Consider the following 11862-nt stretch of genomic DNA (forward strand, 5'->3'; position numbering starts at 1 on the left):
TTTTAAGTTGCTAATCTGTTAACACTGAAGGCTTTGTGGCACTAGAACACAAAATAGCCCTGTTTTTTCCCCCTAATTCTAATGACTAAGGAAGTGCCCAAGCCACCCCCAATAAATCAACCCCAAAGGTCCAAATCAAGGCACACAGTAATTAAAGCAGTAAAAAGTAGTAGTGAAGAGAATTTTAAAGTAGCAAGAGAAAACAGTTACTACCGGGAAACCCTGTAAGGCTATCAGCTAATTTCTCAGCAGAAACTTTCAGCAGAAGGGAGTGCCATGATAAATTCAAACTGCTGAAAGAAAAAAGCCTGCAGCCAAAAATACTCTATCCAGCAAACCTAACACCCAGAATAGAAGAGATACAGAGTTTCTCAGACAAATAAAAGTTAAAGAAACTCATGAGCACTAAATCAGCCCTATAAGAAGTATTAAAGAGGACTCAGTGGACAGGAAAAATCATAGTAGCCACAAGAAAAGTATGAAGCACCAAAGCAATAAAATTAAGTATATCTGTAAAAATTAGTCAAGGAAGAACAAACAACAAAAAAGGATGTAAAGTATGACACCATATACTTAGATATGCAGTAGGGAGAGGAGTAAAGAACAGGTCAATCTTACATGAACATCAACTTAATATAGACTGCTATATACTTATGAAGTTAGATACTAACCTAATGGTTACCACAAATTAAAAATCAGTAATGGATATGCAAAAAATAGAGAAAAGAATACCACTAAGGAAAGCCTGCAAACCATGAGAGCAGAGAGCAAGAAAGGAAAGAAACCAAGAACTACAAAAACAACCATAAAATAAGTAACAAAACCATACACAAAAATAAATTCAAAATCGTTGAAAAGACCTAAATGTAAGACAGGAAACCATCAAAATACTAGAGGAGAAAACAGGCAGCAAATTCTGACCTCAGCCATAGCAACTTCTTCCTAGACACATCTCTAGCAAGGGAAACGAGCAAAAATGAACTACTGGGACCTCATCAGGATAAAAAGCTTCTGTATAGTGAAGGAAACAAACTAAAAGGCAACCGACAGATTGGGAGCATAAGACATACTGGATAAAGGGCTACTATCCAGAAATATAAAGAATTCAACAACACACCCCAAAAGTAATCCAGTAAAAAAAGGTGCAGAAGACATAAACAGTCGTTTCTTCAAAGAAGACCTACATATAGCTAACAGATGCATGAAAAAATGTTCAACATCACTCATCATCAGGGAAATAAAACCACAATGAGATACTACCTCACACCAGTCAAATGGCTAAAATTAACAACTTAGGAAACAACAGATGTTGGCAAGGATGCAGAAAAAGGAGAACCCTTTTGCATTGTTGATGGGAATGCAAACTTGTGCAGCCACTCTGGAAAACAGTATGGAGGTTCCTCAAAAAAGAGTTAAAAACAGAACTATACTACAACCCAGCAACTGCACTACTAGGTATTTATCCAAAGGATACAAGAATGCTGATTTGAAGGGGCACAAGCACCGCAATGTTTAAAGTAGCATTATCAATAACAGCCAAATTATGGAAAGAGCCCAAATTTCCATCGACTGATGAATGGATAAAGAAGATGTGATATATATACACAATAGAGTATTATTCAGTCGTCAAAAAATGAAATCTTGCCATTTGCAATACTGTGGATGGAACTAGAGTGTATGATGCTAAGCAAAGTCAGTCAAAGACATATGTCATGATCTTACTCATACATGGAATTTAAGAAACCAAACAAACATAGGAGAAGGGAAGGAGAAATAAAATCAGAGAGGCAGGGAAACCATAAGTGACTTTTTAAAAAAAAAGATTTGAGAGTGAGAGAGTATGGACACAAGTTGGGGGAAGGGCAGAAGAGGGAGAAGCAGACTCCCTGGTCAACCGGGAGCCTGACGTGGGGCTGAATCCCTGGACTCCAGGATCATGACCTGAGCCAAAGGCAGATGCTTAACGGACTGAGCCACCTAAGTGCCCCAAACCATAAGTAACTCTCAACTATAAAGAATAAACTGAGGCTTGTGGTTGGGGAGGGGAGTGGGGGGATGGACTAAATGGGTGGTGGGCATTAAGGAGGGCACTTACGATGAGCACTGGGTGTTACATGTGAGTGATGAACCACTAAATTCTGAAACCAATACTACACTATATGTTAACTAACGAATTTAAATAAAAATAAGTAACAAAATGACACTAAGTACAAAACTATCAAAAATTACTTTGCAAGTGGACTAAATGCTCCAATCAAAAGACAAAGGGTGATGGATAAAAAAGTAAGACCTATCTAAATGTTGACTATAAGACACTCATTTCAGTCCCAAAGACACCTGCAGATTGAAAGTGAAAGGATGAGAAAGAATTTGTGCAAATAGAAGTGAAAAGAAAGGAGGGGGCAGGGTGTTGCAATCCTTATATGGGAGAAAACAGACTTTAAAATAGAGTATTAGGGTACCTGGGTTACATCTGTGTTATTAACTGTCTGACTCTTGGTTTTGGCTCAGTTAGTGATCTCAGGGTCATTAGATGGAGCCCCACACTGAGCACTGCATTAGATGGACTAAATGCATCTGGGGTCTGTGCTTAGCACATAGTCTTCTTGGTATTCTTGCTCTCTCCCTCTCTGCCTTTATCCCTCCCCACAACCCCACAGGCTCTCTCTCTCTCATATAAATCCTGGGGTGCCTGGGTGGCTCAGTTGGTTAAGTGTATGCTTTTGGCTCAGATCATGATCCCAGGATTCTGGGATCGAGCCCTGCGTCAGGCTCTCCACGCCTGCTGCTCTCTCTCCCTCTGCTGCTCCCCTGCTTGTGCTCCCTCTGTCAAATAAATAAATAAAAATCATTAAAAAAAAAAGTCTTTAAAAAAAAATAAAAATAAATGAAAGACTTTAACAAGAGATGAAGAAGGGCACTACATAATAATAAAGGGACAATCCAACAAGAGAACGTAACAATTAAAATTCTTTATGCACCCAACATGGAAGCACCCAAATACCTAAAGCACGCAGTAAACAAAGTAAGTAATCAAGAATAATACAGTAACGGCAGGGGACTTTAAGACCCCACTTATATCAAAAGATATATCATCTTAGCAGAAAATCAAGGAAACTGGTTTTCAGTGATACACTGGACAAGATGGATCTAACAGATATATTCTGAACATTCCACTGTAAAACAGCAAAATACACATTCCATTCAAGTGCACATGGAACACTCTCCAGAAGAGATCACAAATCAGTCCACTAAGCAAGCCTCAACAAGTTAAGTTACACCATGCATCTTTCCCGATCACAATGCTATGGTACTAGAACTCAACCACAAGAAAAAATCCTCCTGGAAAGAGGGACACCTGGGTGGCTCAATAGGTTAAACATCTGCCTTTGGCTCAGGTCATGATCTCACGGTGCTGGGATTAATACCCACATTGGACTCCTTGCTCCGTGGGGAGCCTGCTTCTCCCTCTGCCTGCTGCTCCCTGCTTGTGCTTGCTCTCTCTGGCAAATTAATAAATAAAATCTTAAAAAAAAAAAAAGTCTGGAAAGAGCACAAATACACGGAGGTTAAATAAGATGTTACTCAACAGTGACTGGGTCAACCACAAAAATCAAAAAGGAAATAAAAAAAATACATGGAAACAAATGAAAGTGAAAATACAATGGTTCAAAATCTCCAGGGTGTGGCAAAAGCAATTCTAAGAGGGAAGTTTATAGCAATAGAGGTCTACATTAAGAAGCAAGAAAAATCTCAAATAATCTAAGCTTATACCTAAAGGAGCCAGAAAGAATCGACAATACCCCAAAGCAGTATTAAGGGGAAATAATAAAGATTAGAGCAGAAATAAACCAAACAGAAACAAACAATAGAAGAGATTAATGAAATCAGGAGCTTATTCTTTGAAAAGATAACAAAATTGATAAACATTTCGCCAGACTCACAAAAAAGAGACTCCAAAATCAGAAATGGAAGGAGAAATAACAACCGATGCCACAGAAATACAAAGGATTATAAGGCAATACTATGAAAATTAAATGCCAACCAATTAAGACAACCTAGAAGAAATGGATACATTTCTAGAAACATATAACCTCCCAAACTGAATCAGGAAGAAACAGAAAATTCAAACAGATCAATTACCAGTAATGAAATTAAATCAGTAATCAAAAAAACTCAATGTGGGGCACCTTGGTGGCTCAGTTGGTTAAGCATCTGACTCTTGATCTCGGCCAGGTCTTGATCTTGTTTTGAGTTCAAGCCCCCACTGGGCTCCATGTTAGGCATGGAGCATACTTAAAAAGAAACAAACAGAACACTACAAATAAAGAGAACTACAGGCCAGTATCTCTAATGAACACAGATGTAAATATCCTCAACAAAATATTAGCAAACTGAATCCAACAATATATATTTAAGATTTTATTAATTTATTTGTCATTTATTAATTTATAATTTATAATTATAATTATAATTAATAATTTATTAATTTATTAATTTATTTGTCAGAGAGAGCGCGTGCGCACAAGCAAGCAGAGTGGCTGACAGAGGCAGAGAGAGAAGCAGTCTCCCTGTCGAGCAAGGAGCCCGATGCGGGACTCGATCCCAGGACCCTGGGATCATGACCTGAGCTGAAAGCAGCGGCTTAACCGACTGAGCCACCCAGGTGTCCCTAACAACATATTTAACAAAATCATTCACCACAATTAATGGGATTTATCCCTTGGATGCAAGAGTGGTTCAGTATGCACAAATCAACCAATGTGATACATCACATCAACAAGAGAATGGATAAAAAGCACATGATCATTTCAACAAATGCAGAAAAAGCATTTGACAAAGTACAACATCCATTTATGATAAAAATCCTCAACAGACTCAACAGACTACATTAAGAGGGAACATACTTCAACATAATGAAGGCCGTATATGAAAGACCCAGAGCTAACATCATGCTCAATTGTTGAAAACATGAGAGATTTCCTCTAAGATCAGGAAAAAGACAAGGATGTCTGCTCTCACCACTTTTATTCAACTTAGTACTGAAAGTCCCAGTTATAGCAATGAGACAGAAAAAGAAATTAAAGGCATCCAAATTTGTAAGAAAGTAAAACTTTTTTAAAAAGATACTTATTTAGAGAGAAGCACACAAGAAGGGGACGGGTTGAAGGGGAGAGGGAGAAGCTGACTGCTGAGGAGGGAACCCGATGTGGGGCTCAATTCCAGAACCCCAGAATCATGACCTGAGCTAAAGGTAGACATTAATGAACTGAGCCACCCCAGGGACCCCAAGAAAATAAAACCTTATTCACTACTTGCAGATGTCATGATACTACTATATAAAGAAAATGATAAAGACTCCACAAAACAAAAAAAACTATTAAAACTGATTAATGAATTCAGTAAGGTCTCAGGACACAAAAGCAACATACAGAAATCCATTGCATTTCTATATACTAACAATGAAGTAGCAGAAAGAGAAACTACAAAAAAAAAAAAAATCCCATTTACAATTGCACCAAAAATTACAATACCTAGAAATAAACTTAACCAAGGAGATCAAAGACCTATACTCTGAAAACTATAAAACACTAATGAAAACTGAAGATGACACACAAAAAAATAGAAAGATATTCTGTTTACGGATTGGAAGAACAAATATTAAGATGTCCACACTACCCAAAGCAATCTACAGATTTAATGTCATCTCTATCAGAATACCAACATTTTTCCCAGAACTAGAACAATCCTAAAATTTGTATGGAACCATAAAAGAAACCAAAATAGCCAAAGCAATATGGAAAAGAACAACAACAAAAAAAAATGGGACATACTACAATCTCAGATTTCAAGATACACTTACAGAGCTGTAGTAATCAAAACAGTATAGTACAGACAGTACGGACATACAGATCAATGGAACAGAAGAGAGAGCCCATTAATAAACCCATGACTATATAGTCAATTAATCTTTGACAAAGGAAGCAAGAATATGCAATGCAGAAGTCTCTTCAGCAAATGATATTGAGAAAAATGGCCACTTTCTTATACCATACACAAAAACAAACTCAAAATGGATTAAGAACCCTAACTATAAGACATGAAACCACAGAAGTCCTAGATGAGAGCACAACTAGTAATTTCTCTGACATCTGCCATAGCAACGTTTTTCTAGATGTCTCCTGAAGCAAAGGAAACAAAAGCAAAAAGAAACTATTGAGACTACATCAAAATATAAAGCTTCTGCACACCAAAGGTAACAATTAACAAAACTAACAAGAGAACCTATGGAATGGGAGAAGGTATTTGTAAATGACATATCAGATAAAGGATTAGTATCAAATATATAAAGAGCTTACATAACACCAAAAACCCAAATAATCCAATTAAAAATGGACATAAAACAGAAACAGACATTTCTCCAAAGAACAGATGGCCAACAGACGTATTAAAAATGCTCAACATCAGTGGCACCTGGGTGGCTCAGTTGGTTAAGTGTCTGCCTTTGGTTCAGGTCATGATGACGGGGTCCTGGGATTGAGCCCCACATCGGGCTCCCTGCTCTGCCGGGAGTGTGGTTTTTCCCTCTCACTCCCTCTCTGTGCTCTGTTTCTCTCAAATAAATAAAATCTTAAAAAACAAAACAAAACAAAAAAACCCTCAACATCACTCATTGTCAGGGAAATGCACATTAAAACCACAATGAGATATGTTATCACCTCCAACCTGTCAGAATGGCTAAAATCAAAACCACATTGTGCTGGGCAATGATGTGGAGAAAAAGAAACCCTCATGCACTGTTGGTGGGAATGTAAAGTTTTCCATACCGTAGAAAACAGTATGAAGTTTCCTCAACAAATTAAAAAGAACTGCCATATAATCCAATAATTCACTACTGGGAATTTACCCAGAGAATACAAAAACACTAATTTGAAAAGACAGAAAATATAGATGAACCCCTAGGTTTATTGCAGCATTATTTACAATAGGCAATTATGGAAGCAGCCCAAGTGTCCAGTGGTAGATGAATGGATAAAGTGGTATAAATATACACCATGGAATATTACTCAGCCATAAAAAAGAATGAAATCCTATCATTTGCAACATGGATAGAGCTAGAGAGTATAATGCTAAGTGAAATAAGTCAAAGAAAGATATATACCATATTCTTATACTCACATGTGGAATTTAAGAAACAAAACAGACCAAAAAGAAAAACTAAAGAGACTTAACTATATGAACAAACTGATGGTTACCAGAGGGGAGGTTGGTGGGGAGATGGGTGAAATATTTGAAGGGGATTAAAAATTCACTTATCCTGATGAGCACTGATAGAATTGCTGAATCACTATGTTGTACACCTAAAATTACCGTAACACTGTATGTTAACTATACTGGCATTTAAAAAAAAATTTCATTTGGATGCAGGATACTGGCACTTAAAAAAAAATTTCAATAACCCATTTTGCAACCTGCTCTCTTGAAAAAAGTAAAATATTCTTTTTCCCCTCCCACAAAAAAGAAAATATCCAAATCAAAGGGCTTATCAGCACCACAATCTAACCAACTGAGCTAACTGGGGGCCTTTTAATCAAAGCGCTTAAAGAAATGCAGTATTATATTTAACTTGGAATCGTTATTTCTGCTGATTCTGTAATGGGCTTATCCTTAAGGTTATTAAGCAAAGTCTCACTTGGCTCCGTGACTCATTCAAATCTGCAAAAGAAACAATGTTAAATTACACAGCTAGTTGGGAAGAATACAACTTTTTATAAAAGTGTGTGTTTTTTTTTTAAAGATTTTATTTGAGGGGCACCTGAGTGGTTCAGTCGGCTAAGCATCCGCCTTTGGCTCAGGTCATGATCCTGGGGTCCTGGGATCAAGCCTCACATCAGGATCCCTCTCCTCCCTGTTTGTGCTCTCAAATAAATAAAATCTTAAAAAAAAAAAAAAAGATTTTATTTGAGAGACAGAGTACATGAGTTGGGGAGAGGGCTACAGGGAGAGGGAGAGGCACAGAATATCAAGCAGACTCTGCACTAAATGCGGAGCCTGCCATGAGGCTCAATCTCACAACCCTGAGATCACAACCTGTGCTAAAACCAAGAGTCTGACACTTAACCAACTGAGCCACCCATGCACCCTAAACTGTCAGGTTTTAATACCAATAACCTAGAACATAGGGGTAAAGGCTATTCATAATCCTAACACTCCAGAATTAGTAATTATTACCAGAAACTATTCAGAGGGTGGGAAAAGTAATAAATAACCGATGGTCAGTGCAGATAAATACAGGTTTAATGATCCATTGTTCTTCACAGAGATGGCTACAGAGACTTTATAATCCCAGGATACAGAACCATACAACAAAGACCAATCAGCCAATTCTCAAATAAACTTGGCTTCTTACAACTATCCTGTAAACACTGCAGCCTTTCTTCCATCCAAAATGACACTCATCTCACATGAAAAGTTATTATAGGGGAACCAGAAACCTAGATTTGTGGCCAAAAGTAAAAACCAAAGAAAAAATAGTAATTCGGTGGTTAGTTGGTGAAAGATGGATATCTGGTGCCCTTCACTGTGCTGCTTTGCTCTTCTTACTCTTGCTCTTTTTGTCCCTCTTCTTCAGCCCATCCATGTTAGCTCTCAATAGATTTGAGTAAGCCTAAAAGACACACAGCACGAACTTAGTGGGAAGAATTGTAAATTGTGGAGCGGCTGCCCCATTTCCATAATGAATTTAGAGTAGTCAATATCACAAAGCCTACCAAACTGATAAAGCATATAATACTATGGAACATTTGTTTGTATCCTATGCATAATGGTGTAAAAGGAAAACAAACTCTTTCACATTACAGCAGCTTCTGACATTCTTCAACCAAAAAGGGAAAACTATAGGCAACTTCTTGTTTAACTACACTGTAGGAAGAATGTACCTGAAGCCGAATGCAAAATCTACCTTAAAATACCAGTGTTGAAAGTAAAACTCGGACCCTGGCAGCTTTTACTCAAAGTATAGGCAAAACATAAGAAATATCATTCTTAACCCAGTGTTCAATTTTGTGCTCACTCTTGTTTGAGAAAGAGCATATACGGAACACCAGAAACTCACCATCTGAAACTTGTTCACTTCTTTGGAGCTCACCTGGAAAAGGGAAAGAAAAGAAAGGTGGACCCCTATTACCCATATAGGAATCCTCTGTCTCACCCCAGGAATAACTCAAAAGCCTCATTAAAGCAACATCATAATCTTTAAAATACTTCTTTCCAACTTTAGGGATCATAATACACTAACAGCTATTCTTCTACTCCACTTTACTTGGAGGAAGAAGCAAAGCAACTCAGCACTTTTTTCCACACAAGAATTGTACCAAGAAGGGAAAGAGGCAGAAGCTAAGTTTCTCACCTCTGCAGTTTTTTTTACACACATGGCACTGACTTTCTCCCTGGATTCCAGAGATTTCAGAAAACTTCATTTTAATCTTTTGTGCAGGATATATTTAAACTACTCCCGCCCCATTTTACTTTAAACCCACCTTCTATTAATTCAGGCCTATTTAAGCAAAATGCAAGCCACCACAAGAGAAATTAGAGAAATTCTATCTACTTCTGAAGATTCCTAAGGTTTTCACATTTCATGATACCCGAGTTCGTTTTTTAAAAACCACATAAATTTGGGGTGCCTGGGTGGCTCAGTCGGTTAAGCATCTGCCTTTGGCTCAGGTCATGATCCCTGGGTCCTGGGATTGGCCCTGTGTCGGGCTCCCTGCTCAGCGGGTACCCTCCTTCTCCCTGCTACTCTGCCTACTTGTATTCTCTATCTCTCTGTCAAAAAAAAAAATCTTAAAAAAAAAAACAAACAACAAAAAAAAAAAACCACACATAAGTTTGCTTTATTTTAAAAAGTCCTCTCAAGATAACTGGCAAAGGGAGACTTATCAACTAATGATGGTCTACATTCTCATGAATGTCCTGTCCTGATGTGATTGAAGAGCAGTCTGGTTCTGCCCCAGAAAAGTAAAGAAGTATTCATTCAGAATCCAGAAAGTCTATTGCTTTGCCACATTCAACCTCCACCTTGAAAGAGACCACTATGGCCAATGACTAAATCCATATTCTCTGTTAGTAGTAAGCCTAACATACAGTTATACATGTTTGCTGTGTCAACCACAAATTCAAGCCAATTATCAGCTTACAAGTAAAATCATCTGGTACCAAGAAACTGTTCATTGAAGGCCCAATACAGTTAAGAGAATTAAGAATCAAATATTTATGCCAAATGCTCCTTACAATGCCACTGTGTATAAGGATCAATATGTTCATTTTATTTCCACAAAAACTTCAGTAGGACCAATGAGTATTTGACTTCAATTTAATTTTGCTTTAATTTCCTACTACTAGGGTCATAAAAGGCGGCCCTGATCCTGAAACATCTGGGGAGCTACACTAGCCTTTATTCAAAGCAAAAGCAAAAACCTGGTTCAGATATGCCCATCCTAAATTAAGTTCAAGTCTTCTAACTTCAAAACTGTACTGTCAGGACTCCAACTCACCACAGTGCTGATCTTCTTTTTCCCATCAGTAGCTCTTAACAGACACTTGTTGTCTGAGGGCTCAAAGCCCTCTACAGAACCCTTCCTTGGAATGGGTTTAGTTCGACCATCATCTGCATGAAAAACACATCCTGATGAACACAGCCACTAAACGTTAACAGGTAGACAGGATGTTAATAAGTAGTAGATAAAACCTAAAATTCATCTCCACTGCTCTAGATCTGTTAACTACATCAAACTTGGCCAAACCTTGGGAAACTACTTGTTATTTCAATGACGGGAACATAGTAACTGCAAAGCAGATGATATCTCAATAATGGCGTGGGTTTGGGACCCCTGACATCCCCCCCCCCAAAAAAAACCCCTCTGGCTGGGGCACACTGTAACCAGAATCAGCCTGGGTGGCTAAATGCTGGGGGTCGCAAGCGCCACAATCCCTAACGCTCCGGTTACCCAGCCCAGAATACGCCCAGTACAGGAGGAGGAAGGTAGGGGAAGGCGGGGAAGCGCCTCAGACAGACTCCACCCTCGGCTCCCGACACTGGGCACCCTGGGACACTGGGCACCCCGGCCGAGGCCTCGCTCGGCCTCCCAAATTCCTTCTGGCCTTGCCGCGTCGACAGCTGCTTACACTTCTTCAGGGTGATGAACACGCTGCCCGACAACCGGCACTTCTGAAACAGTCTGGTCAGCTCCGTCAGGAACTGGAACACAAGCCGGGCCCCGTTAGGCAGTCCCAAATCCTCGCCCCGTCAAGTCCCAGTCCCTCCCACAGCTGGCGGTAGAAGTCCCCCAGCTAAACCCCAAACATCCGTCCCTCAGCCAGCCCGCTCCGGCTTTACCTGCTCGCTCTCCAGGAGCACCATCCCGGCGTCGCTAGCTCCCCGGCGTCAGCATAAGGCCCAAGCAATTAGAGCCGGAAGCTCCGCCCGTATCGGGCGGGACTTCCGCTATTAGATTGACACTCTCTTCCACCAGTCCCTGCCTCCGCCCTCTCCTCTCCCTCCGCCAGCGCCTGCGCTCTGGGACGCCCCCGCCTCCCACATAGACTTACCCCCCCGTAGGGCTCTCAGGCCGCCCGTTATTTCAACGACTTAGAAGAAGGGTCAGTGTGAGGGAGTGAGGGAGCGCCAAAGAGGGCTTTGATGGAGACCTGTGGTATACAGCTGTATGTTGGGCAAATTACCTAACAGCTCAGTGCTCCCATTTCCTCAGCCTGTGATAACGGTATCCGATGCAGAGTATGGTTGTGAAGAGAAAATGAATTTAACACCTGGAATATTGCCTGGCACACAGAAAGTGCTCC

General features: G+C 39.6%; 1 protein-coding gene across 1 annotated transcript; it reads right to left on the minus strand.

Moving 5' to 3' along the window:
- Positions 1 to 8275: 8275 nt before the first annotated feature.
- SRP14 (signal recognition particle 14) lies at positions 8276 to 11493 on the minus strand. Its single transcript, XM_080807989.1, has 5 exons — positions 11399 to 11493; positions 11188 to 11260; positions 10557 to 10669; positions 9116 to 9148; positions 8276 to 8668 (listed from the first exon to the last, which is right to left on the minus strand). Exons 1-5 carry the CDS (start codon positions 11420 to 11422, stop codon positions 8579 to 8581), a joined length of 333 nt encoding a protein of 110 aa, XP_080664115.1. The 5' UTR covers positions 11423 to 11493; the 3' UTR covers positions 8276 to 8578.
- Between the last annotated feature and the right edge of the window lie 369 nt (positions 11494 to 11862).

This window comes from Martes martes (genome assembly GCF_963455335.1).
Source record: "Martes martes genome assembly, chromosome: 7".
Taxonomy (NCBI): domain Eukaryota; kingdom Metazoa; phylum Chordata; class Mammalia; order Carnivora; family Mustelidae; genus Martes; species Martes martes.

What these genes read in the sequence shown, in the direction of transcription:
- SRP14 (XM_080807989.1), bottom strand. Translation starts at nt 11,422, where the DNA reads ATGGTGCTCCTGGAGAGCGAGCAG. An exon ending in GTTCATCACCCTGAAGAAGT is followed by an intron (nt 10,670 to 11,187) that starts GTAAGCAGCTGT and finishes TTTTTCATGCAG; the next exon opens with ATGATGGTCGAACTAAACCC. An exon ending in AAGTGAACAAGTTTCAGATG is followed by an intron (nt 8,669 to 9,115) that starts GTGAGTTTCTGG and finishes TGTGTCTTTTAG; the next exon opens with GCTTACTCAAATCTATTGAG.